The sequence below is a fragment of the Zophobas morio genome, unplaced genomic scaffold, assembly GCF_036711695.1.
Source record: "Zophobas morio isolate AGI-343-1 ecotype UQ-CSIRO unplaced genomic scaffold, CSIRO_AGI_Zmor_V1 ptg000058l, whole genome shotgun sequence".
NCBI classification, from domain to species: domain Eukaryota; kingdom Metazoa; phylum Arthropoda; class Insecta; order Coleoptera; family Tenebrionidae; genus Zophobas; species Zophobas morio.
In genome coordinates this window covers 5,577,347-5,596,437 of record NW_026972163.1, presented here as the reverse complement: position 1 = coordinate 5,596,437, position 19,091 = coordinate 5,577,347, and the positions used below count along the sequence as shown (strand labels likewise).

The 19,091-nt window shown below is 32.7% G+C and overlaps 2 protein-coding genes and 3 long non-coding RNA genes across 7 annotated transcripts; 1 reads left to right on the top strand and 4 right to left on the bottom strand.

Moving 5' to 3' along the window:
- Positions 1–5,914: 5,914 nt before the first annotated feature.
- LOC135143442 (uncharacterized) lies at positions 5,915–6,971 on the bottom strand. Of its 2 annotated transcripts, XR_010282781.1 has the most exons (3): positions 6,564–6,967; positions 6,132–6,351; positions 5,915–6,069 (listed from the first exon to the last, which is right to left on the bottom strand). It is a non-coding gene; the product is annotated as an uncharacterized LOC135143442 (long non-coding RNA). The 2 variants fall into 2 exon arrangements; XR_010282780.1 differs by having other exon boundaries at positions 5,915–6,351; positions 6,564–6,971.
- A 22-nt stretch (positions 6,972–6,993) lies between these two features.
- LOC135143440 (sodium/hydrogen exchanger 8) lies at positions 6,994–9,532 on the top strand. The gene is made up of 3 exons (XM_064075307.1): positions 6,994–7,265; positions 7,317–9,247; positions 9,334–9,532. Exons 2-3 carry the CDS (start codon positions 7,403–7,405, stop codon positions 9,469–9,471), a joined length of 1,983 nt encoding a protein of 660 aa, XP_063931377.1. The 5' UTR covers positions 6,994–7,265; positions 7,317–7,402; the 3' UTR covers positions 9,472–9,532.
- A 1,535-nt stretch (positions 9,533–11,067) lies between these two features.
- LOC135143441 (probable prefoldin subunit 4) lies at positions 11,068–15,822 on the bottom strand. The gene is made up of 4 exons (XM_064075308.1): positions 15,478–15,822; positions 15,286–15,390; positions 15,092–15,208; positions 11,068–11,289 (listed from the first exon to the last, which is right to left on the bottom strand). The coding sequence occupies exons 1-4, from the start codon at positions 15,505–15,507 to the stop codon at positions 11,137–11,139; spliced, it is 405 nt and encodes a 134-aa protein (XP_063931378.1). The 5' UTR covers positions 15,508–15,822; the 3' UTR covers positions 11,068–11,136.
- A 759-nt stretch (positions 15,823–16,581) lies between these two features.
- LOC135143085 (uncharacterized) lies at positions 16,582–16,944 on the bottom strand. 2 transcript variants are annotated; one of them, XR_010282673.1, is made up of 2 exons: positions 16,786–16,944; positions 16,582–16,723 (listed from the first exon to the last, which is right to left on the bottom strand). It is a non-coding gene; the product is annotated as an uncharacterized LOC135143085 (long non-coding RNA). The 2 variants fall into 2 exon arrangements; XR_010282674.1 differs by having other exon boundaries at positions 16,790–16,944.
- Positions 16,945–17,583: 639 nt separating this feature from the next.
- On the bottom strand, positions 17,584–19,023 carry LOC135143084 (uncharacterized). Its single transcript, XR_010282672.1, has 4 exons — positions 18,919–19,023; positions 18,710–18,866; positions 18,201–18,569; positions 17,584–18,142 (listed from the first exon to the last, which is right to left on the bottom strand). It is a non-coding gene; the product is annotated as an uncharacterized LOC135143084 (long non-coding RNA).
- Between the last annotated feature and the right edge of the window lie 68 nt (positions 19,024–19,091).

Below are 19,091 nucleotides of genomic sequence, written 5' to 3'. Positions count from 1 at the left end.
TGTCAGAAATTAAAATTTAAGTCCTTTATATTAGTTTTCTCAGTGTTTTGTGATAATTTGTGTGCTCGCAAAATGGAATCGGACAGCGATGAAGATTTCTCGTGCAACCCTGAAGAAATGGTCAAGACAAGTACGGCTACATTTTTATTAATGTTCCAAAATAAAAAGTTTTTGAAGTAGATGGTTGCTGAGTTTTGTTACGAACGTGAAAAAAAATTTGTAAGCAACTCGTGAGTAATAGTTGCATAAATAACTATTTCCACGTCAAACTTTTTATAAAAACGCGTCTTCATTTAGAATGAATACGGTAATTGTACCACAAGAAGTAGCATTGGAAACTTCGTAAGCAACATCCAGTTTACTTCCCACATAGTTTTATTAATTTAAAATTTAGTAAATCAGTGGATATTAGAGTAAATATATCCATTTCTGCCTCCACTTCGGTTTCCATAGTTATAGAAAATGACTGAACTGTGGGTAAAAATTACATAAGGGTGGGTAAAATTACACTTTAGACTTTACCCTCACAAAAATTGTCGGTAAAAGAGAAAATGATAATAATAATAATAATAATAAATTAAATCCAACAGACCAAATGATCCACAAGGGATTAAACAATATTTTACAACCAACATATAAATTACATCCTAGTAAATGGCACACTGGTGCGTGCAGTTGATACATATTATGCCTAGGAATTACTTATAGCTTTTTTACTATTTTTACAGGACGCTTTTATATTACAATTAAATATATCGACAAGGCCAGAGGTTTCATTACATTTCCTACACATGTTAAATATTGGCGAATAAAAGAGATAATTTGTACGACAAAATGGAAATAAAATTGACAATTGACTGTGGTGAATTAACTTAAAAATACATACATTGCAAAAAACTTTCCTTATGTCCTCTAAAGATTTGATATTAAAACAATTGTATAGGGCACGTCTGTCAAATAATTTCGGAGGATATTCTCCGATTTATATAAAATACAAATAGGTACTTACAAAACTTACTTTGAATGCGCTCAACAGACTGTATATGAACTAAATAAAATGGTGACCATACTGGCATATTCAAAGAAAGCTACACCTTACCAATGCATAGTATAAAGATAAAACAAACAGTTAACATTTTTAAAATCAGAAACATTTCGTTTTATAAGCCTGAAATCTTTATAGCTTGTGTGTAGATATACTCAATATGCGGTATAAACGATAAGGCTTGATCTATTATAACACCAAAATCTTTAATTTCAGAGACTCTAACAATAATTGCTTTATCATTATTATGTTTTTTCCGAAATAACGTTATCACTTTACATTTAGATTCCCTTCCAATTAATTTATTCTTTACACAACGACTATAAAATCTATTAACATCATTTTGTAGATTTCGACAATATTCTAGTGATGTTATGGGTTTTACCGGTTTCTGTCTGTTAAATGCCTGTTTACATTAATAAAAGTTGGCTGGTAGGAAAGCTATAACTGTGTCGTGTCTGTAAAATCGGTAAGGTAATACCGATTTTACATACCGAATTGTCAATTGTCAACATTTGTAAAAGAATTGAAAAGCAATGAAGGTGAAAAGCAATAATGTAAGTAACTTTACCGGTTTTATTTAAACTGTTTAATGCTTTTTTTTTTTGTACATTTGGTCGCATCGACAGCTAGGTTTAATGCTTGACGGGCTGCATTTTTAACATTTTCGGGCAATACGTCGCGTAAATCCATCATTTTTCTAATTCTGTTCACAAAATGTTTTTGAGTAAACAACAAAATGTAACTATGACACCGAACTATATCATGCAAATGTGATGAACCAAATTTATTTATTTTTTAATTAATTTTTGGATTATTGAATTAAAATGGGCAGAAACCGATAAAATCTTGAACACACCACGGATGTAAACGGTGCCCTAACCGCCTTAGCGCTAAACGCTCGGTTTTCAAACGGCCGGCTGCGGCGATTAGGGCACTCTTTACATCCTAGGTATGTTAATAGCTATCTTGACATCATCTGCTTAAGTATAAATTTGACATTGAAATAAATTCAGAATTCTATTTGGAAAAATTAAAAATAAGATAGATCCTAGGTTAGAGCCTTGAGTAACTCCACTGGGTGTTAAAAACATATACAAGTGGAAACTAGCATATTCCACATTCTGAGATCTTTGGTATAAAATTGATCGAAACAGGTTAAAAAGTTCATTACACAATCCATATTGGGCCAATCTGTGCAAAAGAATTTGATGATCAACAGTGTCAAAAGCTTTTGTGAGAGCAGTGTACACTACGTCTACCTAATAAAAGTTTTGTGTAAAATCTAAAAGATTTGTTACGGTAGATTTTTTACGTACAAAACCGTGTTAATTTTCATTAATATACGGTGCAATATGGTTATACAAATGGTGTGCTCAAATTGATTAAAAAAAAATTATAATAGTTTTTTTATCAATGAAAATAGTAATGTTGTTTAATATTTTTTTAATAAAAAGCAGCACAAAAAATGTATATATCTCACGGCGAAACGGCTTTCCATCCCTCGCGCTTTTGTGGCGCTCGAGCTTCGTTCTCGCGCTACAACTACTCTCGGATACAAAGTCTCATTTTCGGCGCTTGATATATAAATAACTATTAACTACTCATCGATTCTGTCAATTTTGACAGCTGACAATTGGAAATTATACTAAACATCATGATACCAATTTCAACTAAAGATCGAGAAATGCCAACAGACTCAGTCATTTCTGATCACGCGGTAAAGAAATACATATATACTAAAATGCAGATTCCCATAAAATACGGATTCGCTACCACTTGCGCCATCTATGTAATCTATCAGGTACATACATTTCCGTGAAAGCTAAACTATGTTCTATACCATCTTCTGAAGGTTTGTATCTCAACTCGAGTTGTCGAAATCATGACCATGGCAACCTTCCTGCCACCTTACTGCCTTTACTGCCAATAGTGCCAATCCCTGCTGCCATTTACGCAATTAAGATGGCCGCCGATTCAATGGTACCAAACAAGTGAAAAAAATAGTAATATTTATCTGCACCCAAATTTATGTTTGCAACAATGAATCGAATGGGCTGATTTTCACATTTTCACACATTTTAAATTGGGGGCCTTGAATCCACCAATTGAATGTTGTGTTTAATTTAAAAGATTCACAGTTGGCAACTTAAATTTGAGTCTGGAGCGTTAAGTATGTATAGCGTGGTATAACCAGAGAACATACACATAAATAGAGAAGCGTCATAGTTTAAATCAAATGACGGTTGAGGACTTCTCAATTTATGTTGGTAGCAGTGTTTGTTTCTAACTAGAAATAAAAGTAACTACAACAGAGACTTTAAATACATAGACTGGCTGTTAACATTTCTAATGCATTTTGGTGAAGCCACGGCGCATGGTAGTATGGACGCCATTGCTATAACTTTTATGTCAAATCAAGCGAGGTTGTGGTGGTTAGCAGCAGTAGTTTCTAGCACAGAACGTTTCTAGACCTCGAAATAAAAGTGGTTGTGTGTCGGGACTTACGAGATTGTTTGTAAATATGGCCATTAAAAATGATTTGGTAACTAAAATGTTTGCCTTAACTTTGCAAAGTAGGACCATACATTTTTTTTTCTACATAATGAACATTGGTTTAGTATGGATTAGTTGGACGTAAATAATTTTCATTTTAATTTATTGCTTAAATTAATTTTGAGAAATTATTTGACTCTCGGAATAGGTTATGAGTGCCGCTTAAGTAAGTACTGAGCGTGAAAAAGTTATCTCTTTAAGACAAAAATTCACAAAATTAATTTTGTTTCAAGGACATCAATATTTTTAAATGAATTTACATATACATATAGATATTATTATGCTAAATAAATAATTACAATTTGTTGTCTTTTTTATTTAACATTTTAAATTGCATTTTGTGACCTGAAAATTCAAATTTCGCGCACTTACGGTTATAAGCAATATGGTGGTCGAAAAACTTCAAAGTCATTTAATAGATAAGGTTGCCACCAAGGTTACTTAATAGTGACTAGGTTAGTGCATACAGCGAGTTTGTAGACAGACCTGTTACAGGGGGAAGGGGAGCCACCACTCGGTTGTGACGTAGAAAGAACCCCGCTAGGGTTTTTAGGATCTTGTCGTGAACTACCCTGACTGTCATTACGTCCTGGCTACAAAGGTTTTGTAACCACAATGCCAGTTTCGGCAAAATCGCTCTTACAATGTAATGGAAAAAAGTAACTAGATTTAAAAATAACCGCGCAAGAGGTACTTTCTACGTCATCAAGATGTCTCTTCAAGGTCATGATATACCCTAACCTAATCACTATAAAGGGACCTTGGGTTGCCACATTGGGATGCCATATTGATACGTCACAAGGGGCTCTCAAATGGCGCGAAAATTGCCCGTTTTAAATACTCGAGTAACGCACCAAAAACGGAAACTTTTAATCAAGTGACCGCTTCTACTTAGCAAATTTCAATCCTGTGTAAAGAACAATTTAATAAATCTCAAGAAAAATGTTTTGCTGCCAGTAGAACTTGAAAATAACAAATACGACACTATTAACTGATTTTTTTTTTTATGCAAAAAATCTGAAAATCTGCATTTACTGGTTTACTTTTTCCTTTCTAGTAATATATCAAAACATTTCATTTTAGCTTAAACACAAATAAATTTAATTTAAGGCAAAATAGGGTTACACGAGTCACAGTACTAACACCAAACGTCAGAATTAGCGGTAGAGATCGTACAGATTAAAGGCATCAGCTGATCGGTCACACCAACTCAAAATTACAAGTTACTAAAAATTCCCAAGTAATACCAACCTCATTTTGACGTCACATGGGGCTGACACCTCTCCTCCCCCGAAAGCGATTTTGCCCACATACTCGTTTATGTGGTAACTTGTTCTCTATTAACTAACCTTGGAAAAACTTCACGTTTTTCCTGACACAGCCAGTCTATGTATTAAAGTCTCTGAACTACAAGAAGAGAAATGTCATAATATTTTTAACAACGCGTTTTATTTTCGACAGATTGGCACTAGATTTACCAAAATATTACAAGCTGCTTACTGTTTCCTTTACTTTCATTCAGGTCATACGAATTACAATTATAGTGAAGCAAAATTTTTATTGGCATCGACTATTTAAATTTGGCGCTTGCCTTTGGCGGTTGAGGACTCCAATATCAATAAGGGTGGTGTTGCAAAATCAGCCTCTATGTCGCATCTATATTAATCTATGGTATAACCGTTGAGTGGCGCACAATGGGAAAATCTGGTGTTTTTCCGGAATCAAAAAAACAATTAAATTAGCCAATAACACGTGACGTCATGTTGTGGCGGGAACTCAGCGTTTGACAAGCGCCGTGAAACTCCATAAGCGACAATGTTAACATTTTCGTTTCGCATTTTATTTAAAAGTGGGGGTATTTATTTAGAAAATAAACACGTGAATAGCTCCTTTCATATCTTTTCTGTGTGTCAGGGTGCTTTTTTTGGCGATTTGAGTTTAGAAATACATAACAAAAATAAAAATACAGAACACTGTTTTGATCTGAATTCCTCGTCATCCAAAATACATCCGTGTGTTTTAAGCGGGAAATTGGAAATTAATTCGTTTGAGGTTACTGTGACAGGTTTAAGTGAAGGTGTGTGATTTGTTTTTAAAGTATGGATAATAAGTGATTATGCACGATGTCTTTCCGTAGAAGACAAAAACAGATATGTAAAAAAGTTAAACAATTTAAACGGCGTAGATCCTTATACAATGAGTGCAAGTGATTTTAGTTTGTGTTTAGACGAGGTCCCTACCATAACAATGAATACCATTCTAAACTTTTTTATTTTTAGAGTAAGTAAAATAACCCCCAATAAAACTCGTGCCTTCAAAAGTCTAGAGACATTTATTCAGTTTTCTCTTTTTTAAACAACTGTGCCTTTCAACATTACAAGTATTATGAGTGGATTTATTTTGATATCCTAAATTTTGTGATGGAACATAATCAGGATGGTCCACATCTGATAAATCTGCAGGTTTACCTAAAAGAGCACCAATGTAGTAATTTGTTAGAAACTGTAAATCTAATAAGTAGGTACTGTACCTCAAATAAAATGATCCGAACAAACATAGGAATACTTTACTTTGGCTTCGTTAAATCCACTCGTTTCAAGGCTTTTAACCAAAGCTTCCACCCTTTTCCCCATCCTGGATATATTTACCTTTATTGTTGCTAATTGCTGCGAAAGGAAAATAAATTTGTCCATATTTCTGGTGCTTCGATTCACGCAACCCACAACAGCACAAAATTTAGGCATTTTCTCCTAAAATACAAAATATTATAATATTAAGATACTAGTGTATATAAAAAACATTGATGTACATTAACAAAGAATTAATTTGCAAAACAAATAATATAAGATGCAGCGAAGTTAACCTGTACATCACATTGGAAAACATTATTTTTTAAGCATAATCAAACGTTATGGTGCGTTTTACAGATATCTACACAGTCTAGAAACTGTAACAAACTTACCAAACTATAAAAACACAGTTGACACTCTCAAATTTAAATGAATTCCGAAAATATTAGTATTGACTCTTATGAGAAAACCGGCTAGTTGTCAAACGCTGCCATCTTGATGACCTCGGATGACGTCAGTGTATTTGGCTAATTTATACAAATGAACAGGCCGATTAATAACTAATATAACAGGTCGTGATAGAGCCTAGCTCAGTACGACAGTTTCTTCTTAAAAAAAGCAGAATATAACTTAATATACTAATCTCTAGCCTGCGGCTTGAATTTGCTATATAACATAATTTGGGAAGATAAAGGTCGACTAGAGAATATCTGATTCTCAAGGTCCCACAGAGATTAGGGACATTTTTACAAAAGTTATTAGATTTAAATTGACATATTTTAGGCCATTGAGAGTTATTTTTCTATGATTGCAACATTCCAAATTGCAACCAACAATACACAACATGGTTGTCACCTCACTGTCAAAATGTAAAAACGGAGAACTGTGAAAAAAGAATTGATCACGAGTGTATGTTTTAAATTTGTAAATTACTGCACAGATCTCAAGAGTTGTTGGTGTAGTGAAACTGTTCCATCATATATTTTATGCATATAAATTATATCACTAATATTTACCAAGACAAATGGAATGAACACCTCAAGAAGGTTATGGCAAGGTCTTAAATTCTATGTGACAGCACGTCATGATAATTGGTATGTGGGTTTTTAACGTAAAGCTTGATTTTAATGACTGTATTATTTCAGTACTTGATTTTGATAAAATGTGATTTCTGCAGTATTTAACTAGTAAAGTATTTTCTGGTACCATTATTATCTGTCAACTAGCAGCAATGATGAAGAAAATTATTTTTGCAATTTTGCAGTTTTTAATCTTCGTCAGTACAGAAAGTATACAAAGTGAAAGCAGTTTAGAATTAAGTAGTACCACAAAAGTTACATTCAATGGCAGCACAGTAACTTCGCAGACACCTGTGAATAATAATGGTCATATCAATAGACAGTCAACAGAAAGTGCTTCATACACACTTTCACCTTTACCTTTTTCAACATCCACTACACAGAATTCATCTAAAAATGAACCAGTATTCACAAAAATGATGAAGCCAACTCAAGCTGTTACCTTGGATCGAAACAAAAGCACAACAAATCAAAATATCACTCCAGTAGATCCAGTTTTACCCAATAAAGAGGCGGCAGAAGATGAACACAATAGCTCAATGGCAATATTCTTCGTTCTCTGTGTTCTTGCTCTAGGCATTTTACTTATTCATTTTATGCTACAAACAGGTTTTCAGTATGTACCTGAGAGTGTTGTTATCGTATTTTTGGGAGCTTTAATTGGTCTTATAATGAATGCTTTATCTAACAGAAATATTAGTAACTGGCGCAAGGAAGAAGCTTTCTCGCCAACAGCTTTCTTCTTAATATTATTACCACCCATAATTTTTGAATCAGGATATAATTTACATAAGGGAAATTTCTTTCAAAATATAGGTTCTATATTGGTTTTTGCAATTGTTGGAACAACTATATCAGCATTTATAATTGGTTTTGGCATATATTTTTTGGGGTTAGCTGATGTTGTATACCAACTGAGTTTTGTAGAATCCTTTGCTTTTGGATCATTGATTTCGGCAGTTGATCCTGTTGCAACTGTAGCTATATTTCATGCATTAAATGTTGACCCTGTCTTAAATATGTTAGTTTTTGGTGAAAGTATTTTAAATGACGCAATTGCCATTGTTTTGACAACAGCAGCATTGGAATCAAATAATCCTATAATGTCTACAGGAGAAGCAATTGTTATGGGCATACAGAGATTTTGTCTAATGTTTTTTGCATCAGCTGGTATTGGAGTTGTGTTTGCTTTAGTAAGTGCAGTATTGTTGAAGTACGTGGATCTTCGAAAGAATCCATCCCTCGAATTTGGTATGATGTTGGTGTTCACATATGCCCCGTATGTCTTAGCTGAGGGAATTCATCTCAGTGGTATAATGGCTATATTATTTTGTGGAATTGTAATGTCACACTATACTCATTTTAATTTATCAACTGTAACGCAGATCACAATGCAGCAGACCTTACGAACATTAGCCTTTATTGCTGAGACTTGTGTTTTTGCATATCTTGGACTAGCATTATTTAGTTTTAAACATCGAGTTGAACCTGCTCTTATTGTTTGGGCCTTAATACTTTGCTTAATAGGTCGCGCGTGTAATATTTTTCCACTGGCAATTTTGGTAAATAAATTTCGTGAACATCAAATAACAAAGAAAATGATGTTCATAATGTGGTTTAGCGGTCTTCGAGGCGCCATTTCTTATGCTTTATCACTGCATCTAAATTTTAGCGATGAAACTAGACACGTTATCATTACGACAACCCTTATTATTGTATTAATAACAACCTTGTTCTTTGGTGGGTCAACTATGCCTTTATTAAAATTTATGCAAGCAACGAAAAATCCGTCCAGACGATTGAAGAAACGCAGAAAAGATAGAGAAGTGACATTGAGTAAAACAAGGGAATGGGGCCAAGCCATAGATTCTGAACATTTATCAGAAACTACTGAAGGTGAAATGGAAGTAACATTTGCTCCAGATAGAATAAAAGGTTTTGCCAAATACGACTTGAAATATTTCATACCTTTCTTTACAAGGAGGTTTACACAGCAGGTAACTGTTTAAGTACTTTATATGTAAATTGTATATGTCGTGTAAAATGTGTCTTACCTACCTTAATGATCTGTTTGGTTTTATAGGAACTAAAAGATTGCAAGAGTCAGATGACAGATTTAACGAATCAGTGGTATCAAGCAATTAGAATATCACCCGACCAGTCGGACGATGAAAATGGCACAATATCCCCAAGGTCCAGTATATCGAGTATTATTCATTAAGCTTTATAAACTATGTGAAATTTATTGTTGATTTTGAATATACTATGAAAATTCTAGTGTTTGTAATGGTTTCTTTTTGTACAATTTCTATTCCTACACTACATATGTATATATTCCTAAATTTTTCCGCAAAACGTAGGTACCTATTATTTAAAAGTTCAGTCAAAAAAGTTGGTAATTTTTCGAGATATATCGTACTCATCAAAACACTCACTTTGTCATAAGAAAATTTTATGTTATATCAACTGAATCACAATGATTAAATTAGGTAGGGTCGCCAGCGTAGAAACAAAAAACAAAGCAGTGGTTAAGCTAGAAAAAAAACTGCATTTATTTAAAATCTAGTAGTATCGTACATAGATTGTAGCAGAGAAATTTTGCCCTTCTAATTTCATACTTGTTTCCTTTTATTTTATACATTTTCATTGCTTACATACAAGTATTAACTGGTCGTTGCATACCCCTGATCTTTAAAAAAATAAAAAATAATGTAAGGAAATCCGTTCAGTGGAGATATTTTTTAATTCCAATAACTTTTCGTAACGTTTTTGTGTATCTTAACAAGAACTAAAATATTAAAATTGAATTGTTTTGTAATATCATAATCTCAATACCTACTACAATCTAAAACAAATTTAGACTTAAAAATGGAGCTTATCAAAATGTGGACAATGCATGAAAAATTTAAAACCATTCTCAGTTAATTACGGAAAATATCAAGGACTTTGTATTAAGAAGACAAGGGATGCCATATCTTTGCTGGGTTGAGAAAATGACCCATTCCTGCACTCCACAGTTGCTGTTAACAACCACCTATGAAAATAGATTTTAAACAGCCTATCAGTCAAAACGATGAACTCACTGTCATTCAGGAAGTACAAAATTAGTGGCGTTTCGAGTTGATTCAATGTGGGATATTTAGTTATCGCAGTTTCGACCGTTCATAACATTTTTTGCTGCACTTTTTTTTCCAGTAATAACTCCTTGTCGATTGTTTTAGTTGTGGCCACTGTGTGGTGAAATCGATCCGATTTCCATCATTATTTAACGGTCTCGATAAGCCACTGATCATGTGCTAAAGTCGAATGCGAAACGAAAGAGACCAGAGGTGGCGCTTATAATGCGTGGCTTCTAGGCCACAGTGGTGCGACGATCGTAGTTACAGTAAATTTTATGTACTTTCAAGAAAATCATTCTGAATTTAAAAGATTAAGAAAATCTAATTTTTATGATCACATTCTTAAAACTATTAGTATTATTTATTAAATATGGCAGAAATAATATATTTTGAGTGTGGATGCATGTCACTGTAAAGATGTTCTCCCTTTCGGACACTGACTGGACTCGACCGAAATAGACACTGCGCAAACCATGTGATAGTCGCTTTCGTTTTACACTAAACTCAGCAATCTGCTTGTTCACGCCATCTCTTAAAACACGCCCCACCTGTCTCTTTGGTCACTACTTATAGCGTTTGGCCGGAGCAGTCACTTATTTCACATAATCCTCCGTTCTCTTAATATAAAGTCCTTGGAAAATGTAGATGTTCGTTAAAAGCAGAATACATTACATGAATTTTACGCTAAATTAAAAAAATTATATTGGTGACTTTTTAATCATGAGATTAACTAAAACAAAGTTACAGTAATGAAAAAAAACTTCACGTTATTCATCATCAGCTTCGAGATTTATGTGACTTCCAAATTTTCCATAAAGGTACGATTTTAGATCTCCCATTTGGTTCTTTACTTCATCACACTGATTTTTCAGGTCTGTCATGTTTTGTTCGATTCTTTTTTTGGCCTCTTCCAAACATTGCTGTAATCATAATGAAACAAAAATTACTTTTTAATTTTTATCACTTTAAAAAATACATATTGAAATAGAAATACCGAGTCGGTACAAATTAACCGACAATGGAGCTAGAATTCAGTCATAGTTATTATTCATATTCAATATACAAAAATATGCAGATACGAATCTTATTCAAACATATGGTTCACAGATGCAACATTCCCGACCATACCGGTCCTTTTTTATCATATGTATAAAATTCATGTTTTATATTAGACGCAAATATTTAGTGCGTTTAAAGTACTTTACAGACGACCCTTCATAAAACTTAGCAAATACAAACCATGCCACGTGACAGGGACGACCCAAGATAGTACTGCCCTGTGTTCTTACCAGAAAACGTCTTTTCAGGTAGGTTATCACTTATCAGTAAGAGGGTTGAAGATATACAATTGTGACGGCCTACTGAATCATAATGGGAATTGAATTCGTGTGAAGCCATAAACGCACTAAACGTTTGCGTCTAGTATTAAATCGATAATATTGTCATCCCATATATCCACATGCAACCAACCCGGAACTGGAGCATTCCACTGTCACGTTCGGGACAATAACGTTGTGTAAAACTTACGTCATATTATTTTTCTAAAGCGGACATTGCCACAATGGCCGCTATCTTACAAAAATTTAGTTTTTTTGAACAATCGTGATCAATTTGTTTTTAGATTTTTATTTTGCATATTAAAACGAATTCAATATTAAAGTATGTCACGTAGGGAACATCACGAAGAAATTTTGCTATATCTGCTCCGTTTTAATTATCCACAATGGTGTATTTTTTATATTAATAATAGAAGTACAACCTTTAGTTTGGGTATTATTTTAAATTATTGTCATTGTCGGTTTTTACATAAGAAATTATTTTTAAACTGTCACGTATGAGTCATGTGTGAATAGTAAATTAATAAACAATTATAATTCACAATTTTAATAGCTAGTGAACACAGAACACATCATAATGACAAAACTAAACATAAACGATAACAAACAAATAAATTACAACAAATTACATGACTTTTTAATAATTTTTAAATGTTTGTAAAGAGTAGAGCAATTTTGCGAAATTCCAACGGCCTTACTGCGAATGTAGTAATATAGTACAATTCCTGCCAAACATTTTGACATGTCAATTTATTTATGGACATTTTTCATTTATAGTTACTCGTTACTACCTTTTCGCCCGCGGCTTCGCTCGCATAGACGATTCATTGTGTTGAAGATCATTATTACCAAGCTTCAAGTAAAAAATGTATTGAAGGGCATTAATACAAAGTTTCCAATTAAAATCTACATCAAAATATTTTCCTCGTACAAACTTTGTCACTCGCTTTTATCTTCTTATGGGTAGAAACTCGAAAAAATCTCATTATTTTATTGTGTTGAAGAGTATTAATACCATGTTCCATGTAAAAATTTACAGTAGAAATATTTTTCCCATACAAACTTTGCCATCACTTTTCACCTCTTTAGGGGTTGAATCTCGGAAACTGCTTAACTTCGTGTTTCATTATTTGTGTTAAAGAGCATTAATACAAAGTTTCACGTAAAAATTTAAATTTACAATAGAAATATTTTTCCAAACAAACTTAGCCGCCACATTTCACCCCCTTAGGGGCTGAATCTTGGAAAATGCTTAAATACGGGTTTCATTATTTGTATTGAAGAGCATTAATACTAAGTTTCACGTAAAAATTTTAATTTTTAGCAGAAATATTATTCCAATATACAAACTTAGCCACCCAAATTTAGACATCACTTTTCACCCCCTTAGGGTTTGAATCTCCGAAAATGCTTAAATACGTGTTTCATTATTTGTACTGAAGAGCATTAATACCAGGTTTTAAGTACACATTACCATAAAAATATTTTTCCCATACACACCCCTTTTGGGGCTGAATCTCGAAAAATGCTGAAATTTATGTGAAGAGCATTAATACCAAGTTTCACGTAAAAAATTTAATTTACAGCAGAAATATTGGTCCTATACAAATTTTACCACCCCTTTTCATCCCGTAAGGGAAGTATAAAATGGACATCTTTTCCAAATTTCAAATTTCTATTATTCGCGGTTTGGCCTGGGCATTGATAGGTCAATCGGGACATTGCCTTTTATATCTATAAGTAGATGGCTACCTACGTGTTTTACAAACTTTAAGCAATCTAAATGCGTACAATTCTATTGTTTTATTTTATTTTATTTAAAAAAAAATGGTCGACAGAACTTCCCTCGTTCTTGAAGTACATACAATGAAACATGTCCAGCATTTTCGAGTTGAGTTTTTTCTTTACACAATTTTGTGATCACGTCATCAACATTTTTTAATAACAGTATTGTATTCCCAAAATTTTCTGGGAAAATGGAGTGAGTCATTCCTGACTTACTCAATAATAAACTGACTTTTTCATTAGTTTTTTTGAACCACCTATTTAAGCAAATCTAAAAATATGAATGCAATGATAAAACACAAGTAAAAACTTATCATATTTTGCACATTTTGTGTAGAATTTATTCGGCAAAATTTTGAGATGACGTCATCAATTTTTTGGAGGGAATTAACAGATATATTTTGATTAACAATTTACCATGCTTACAATCACTTTAAAACGCCTGCAAGATTTCAAAGTATTCAGTTTTGTAGTTCTGGATTTATTTAATAATATAAATTGACTCATACATTAATTTTTTGAGTTACCCTGTATAAGCAAATCTCAAAAATATGAATGAATTGATAAATCATAAGCATGCATCACATTTTGCATATTTAAGATAGGATTTATTCTGCAAAATTTTTGAGATGACGTCATCAAATTTGGGGGGAGGGGGATAAACAGATACATTTTGATCAAAAATTTACCACGCTTACAATAACTTCAAAGCATCTGCAGGATTACAAAGCATTCGGTTGCAGTTTCTGATTTAATCAATAAAACAAATTGATTGCTTAATTTTTTTGAGTCATCCTGTATAAGCAAACATAAAAAATATGAATGGAACAATAAATCGGAAGTATAGACTCATCATATTTTCCACATTCTAGATAAAATTTATTCGGCAAAGTTTTGAGATGAGGTCATCAATTTTTTGGAGAGGGATTAAAAATTTACCATGCTTACAATCACTTTAAAACGTCTGCAACATTTCACCACATTCGGTTTTGCAGTTCCTGATTTAATCAATATAATAAATCACAAGTACCTACAGACTCTTTCATATTTTGTACAGTTATAGAATTTTGACTTTTTTCCAAAAATCTAGACGTTTCGGGTAAAACCTTAATTAATACATATGTATATAATTTATAAACTACACTTGTTCGACTATGTTATTTTATACAATTTAAAACCCTACTAAGTACGACTTTGAAGTGACGTCATCACATTATTGGTGGGGATGATTAGCGTTTTGCTATTACACACTCGTTATGCCGCTCGTTTTTACTTTACAGAGGTTATCACAAAACAAAAATTGTAAAATCAAATTTTATAATTATTTTCAAGACCTGGATTTGTTGTATTATACTTCAAGGGCGAGGGAAGTTCTGTCGAAATAACCTTCAACCAATTTTTACTTCCCGAGCGTAAGCGTAATCATATTTTCAGTTTGTTTACTACAAAAGTTATTTGCCAAAAATATTTACTGTACTTCAATAAAGAAAATAACAAAATAAGTAAATCAAACAATTTTTGACAGTGTCGTTCAAACATAAAATAAACCCTTGGAAAAACTACAAATAAAAATAATAGTGTAACTTTGCGGTTTGTTTACCTGTGTGGTTTCTACATCCTGATGTATGAACACTTCACCAACTAAATAGGGTATCTTTTCTTCATCATCAAACAGAACTACTTCTTCACAGGCCTCTTCAATACTTTTTAAATCATTCTAAAACAAGTAATGCGAATTATTTATGATCATAAATACGAGTGCATATGTAGAAGTGATAATTTTACAAAACTTACCTCTTTTACTTTAACTTCTTCTTTTAAATCTTCTAGTTTTGCATTTAATCGCGCAAATTTGTTGATTTTTTGTTGATCTTCATAAGAAATATGAACATCAGAATCCTACAATGAAAAATACTTATCGATAAATCAAATTCACAACAAGATTTTTATTACGATAATGCATGCAATTAAGGGTAAGTAACTTACAGGTTGAAAGGTGCCTTTGCTTCCTGCCATTTCTAATTTAACGGAGAAAACACAAGTTGTGCAGTCGGTAATATATTGATATCAGAGTTTACACAAATCAGGAAGCAGGAAGTTTTGAAACAATGCAAATCAAGAGAGTACAATCATCAAGTAATAATAAAACTGACTCTTACGTTTTCCAACTACTAATATTTTAACAAAATTTGTAGAGAAAGACACAAAACTAACCTCGAACTACCACTATACCCATATAAGTGCAATGACTGCAATGTGTGTGGTGATGGTGGTGGTGGGTGGTGGTGTCACAGCTGGTCACAGAGTAGTGTGCAACATGTCAAGTGGTGTATGTAACCCACAAAACATTAGCAGCAGGGACATTTTTTTAACTCTGAACATACACCATAAAATCCCTATGTTCAATCTGAAAAAAAACACGTCAATGTATTAGAAGTATGCAACCAATATTACATGGAACCTACGTGATAATTAGAAAAAAAAATGATTTAAACTTGTCAACTTGTCAAAATATAATTTGAAAATTTGAGAATACAAACAATGTTTTATACAACGGAAGAGAAAGTACAAATTTTAACTTGGTATCGTCGGCACAGAATTGTACGTGATCTTTTTTCAGTCAATTACGCCAATAGACCAATTGTGTCAACACCCACGGATGCATCGTTAGAGAAACAGATCAACTTATGTCCTATCTGAGGAAGTATTAATATACAATTAAACATCTTATGTTATCCCCGCAAAGTTTTAAAACAGTTTAAATACAAATGTTATTAACTCACCAAATCATCAATAACTCAGTCCAGAAGTAAAATTAAAAGAACGGATTTTTGAGAAACAGTATTTAATTTAAAAAACAATAAAAACATTTTACAAAACATCGTATTTACACATGAAGCATTATTATCATTAGATGGTAAAGTCTATTCCCAAAATTTTCGGTTAGTCCTGTTAACTCCCTTGTCCCTTCGTATTTTTTTCCTTTCTTTACAGCTATTAGTCAAATGCTAATCCTCGTCTGCAAAATTTGACAAGAGCACAATATAACCGTAGGGCTAAAATGTTGGAAGGAAATATAAACCAAACCTTAAACCTGGTCCATTTTTTATTGAAGAAAATTTGAATTCTAATTCCTTTTTAAGACTGCTACGTTACCACAGTGCACGAAATTCAATATTTAAGTTTTGATGATTGGTTTCGTTTCAAATGGATGGAACTCCCCCACATCCAACTGCAATAACACATTATTTACACGAAATCTTTAGAGCAATTGACCAAAAAAATAACACGTACCTACCCACAATTCGACTGATTACATGGCGATAGTACCAATTTAATATTTTTACGTTTTCTTCTGTTGTATTCATTTCTTAAATTTCCAAATTATATTTTGACAAGTTGACAAGTTTAATTTTTTTCTATTAATCACGTAGGTTTGATGTAATCTTGGTTGTATACTTTCATTACATTGACAGAGATAATAGAGATATGACAGCTCGCAAAATTAAGCGACAATAGTCCTTATGTACTGCGCCCCAAACCGTCACTTTCGGGCGCGCTATTTAAATTTGAGTGAAACTTTCGTAGCGCGGCTATTTGATTACCAGGGATATTTCCAATCGTAAGAATATACCAAAAGTGGTTAATCTTTCTTCCAAAAATACTAGGTTGCTCATAAATGGAAAAAGACAAGATTAAAAAAATTACAATCATTAAGTTTATTCGAAAAATGATTGTATTATATCTAACATTTGTTGGTGCTTTTGTAATGTTTACATCCTGATTAATAGTAAATGGATAAAAAAAAACATTAAATTACTCAAAATGCTTGTATTAACTTTTCTTATCCTTTAAAACTCTAAAATGTGCATACACAACACAAACTGTACAATTTTATAGCGAGGATAATAATAAAAGTACCCTCTAGCTCATTCAAAGATTGTTATTACAACCTAACGTTGAAATTCAAGGACGACACTTTAAGGGGTACAAATACAGTTATAATATTGAATGTTACCTTTTCATTGCGAAGATGACTTTAGTCACTTTTAGTTCTGTGCGGGTGTTAATAAAATTATTTTTATCCTCATATTATTAATAGTTATTTACATCACACTTTATTAGAATATAACCAAATACAAGCTATTGTTCTGTATAAAATATATGCAGCACAACCCAACTGGTAATTGTGCTTTTGATTTAGCAACATTTTGTGGGGGCTAACAAATCCCACAAAATTGTGCAACATGTAATATTTGTATAGTCTGTATTTATTGACTTCCAACCACTATCATCCTGAAACTTTCTCTTCGTACACCTGCATGTCGTAAAACCTATCTTTTGTTCGCCCTTCCCAATAATTCTTATCCTTCGAAGATTTCGAGTACCTTCTAAGAACCCTTTCGACACAACCGTTTCACCGCTCTCTACCGACCTGTCTTTTCATTTTCAAAATCACAGACAACACTCTTCACTTTTCCCTTATCTACTGAACCGACAACATTAAAAATAAATACACCACAAACGCAAGTCCTCTTTTAATCATCTGATCACACCACAATTCTTATCTGCTAATGAAGATATCTCCAATTTAAGTGAGAGGTACAACATCCCCACCATAATTAATAATTCCCAACCATCTCATAATGCCCTAAAAATAGATAGGATAGAGTACAAAGAGTTTGATTTAGCTGAACAAAATATCTTACGATAAATATGTGGATACTCAGTGGATGCATGCTTAAAACACCCTTCTCAGATATGCTGTGAATATACAAATGCATGTGGCAGAAATTCTAGAACTACATTATTGTCGTTTCCAAGCCCACAATTCTGAAACTTTATCTTATGGCAATCTTAATGTTTCGTATGAACAGTTTGCATATTACATTGAACAATTAGAAAATGCCTTCAGTAGATAATACACTTTCGCTTCAAGTTCCCAGACAACTTAAAAACCAGCTGGCCTTAATAGCATCCATGTAGTAATCTCCCCCTTGATTACCTTTTGTCATTATTTGTGCGATTACGTATATTTTATACATTGAAATTCCATAATAGGGAACTACAGAAGCAACCTAAAAAACAGAGTAAATTAATCATTTTGTCCCATTTATAGAGCATTTGCCAGTTTCATCGATTAATAATTAATTATAGCTGCAGAAAATCATCGGTTTACTTATCGATGTTATTTTTATAGAACTATTCCTGTACTTACCAATAGTATATTGTTTGTTAAAATGTATGTAACTGTAATAAATACATACATACATATGCAGTTAACATGACTTTTCTTTTATAATTTGAAACCATCGCATCATATTTAATTGAGGTTATCTCAGAGTTCGTGTTTTTCGTTCGTTATGTCACTTTTACTAGTAATATATTTAGTAACATTTAACATAGATATTAAGATATCAGGTTAACCACCACAAATGTTGTGCCCCCAACCGTCCTTTACGTCAAATTCTGTGTTCACTTCGCTCCCATGCATTTCTTATGGAGCATTCAAAAGCTGTCATATCTCTGTTATCTCTGACATTGATGTGTTTTTTTTTTAAGATTGAACATAGGGACTTTCTGGTGTATGTTCAGAGTTA

Excerpts from the sequence above, each read along its gene's own strand:
- LOC135143440 (XM_064075307.1), top strand. The coding sequence starts at position 7,403 with ATGATGAAGAAAATTATTTTTGCAATTTTGCAGTTTTTAATCTTCGTC. Across the intron at positions 9,248-9,333 it reads CAAGGAGGTTTACACAGCAG|GAACTAAAAGATTGCAAGAG; the intron begins GTAACTGTTTAA and ends TTGGTTTTATAG.
- LOC135143441 (XM_064075308.1), bottom strand. The coding sequence starts at position 15,507 with ATGGCAGGAAGCAAAGGCACCTTTCAACCT. Across the intron at positions 15,209-15,285 it reads AAGAAGTTAAAGTAAAAGAG|AATGATTTAAAAAGTATTGA; the intron begins GTAAGTTTTGTA and ends TACTTGTTTTAG. Across the intron at positions 11,290-15,091 it reads AGGATGTAGAAACCACACAG|CAATGTTTGGAAGAGGCCAA; the intron begins GTAAACAAACCG and ends TTATGATTACAG.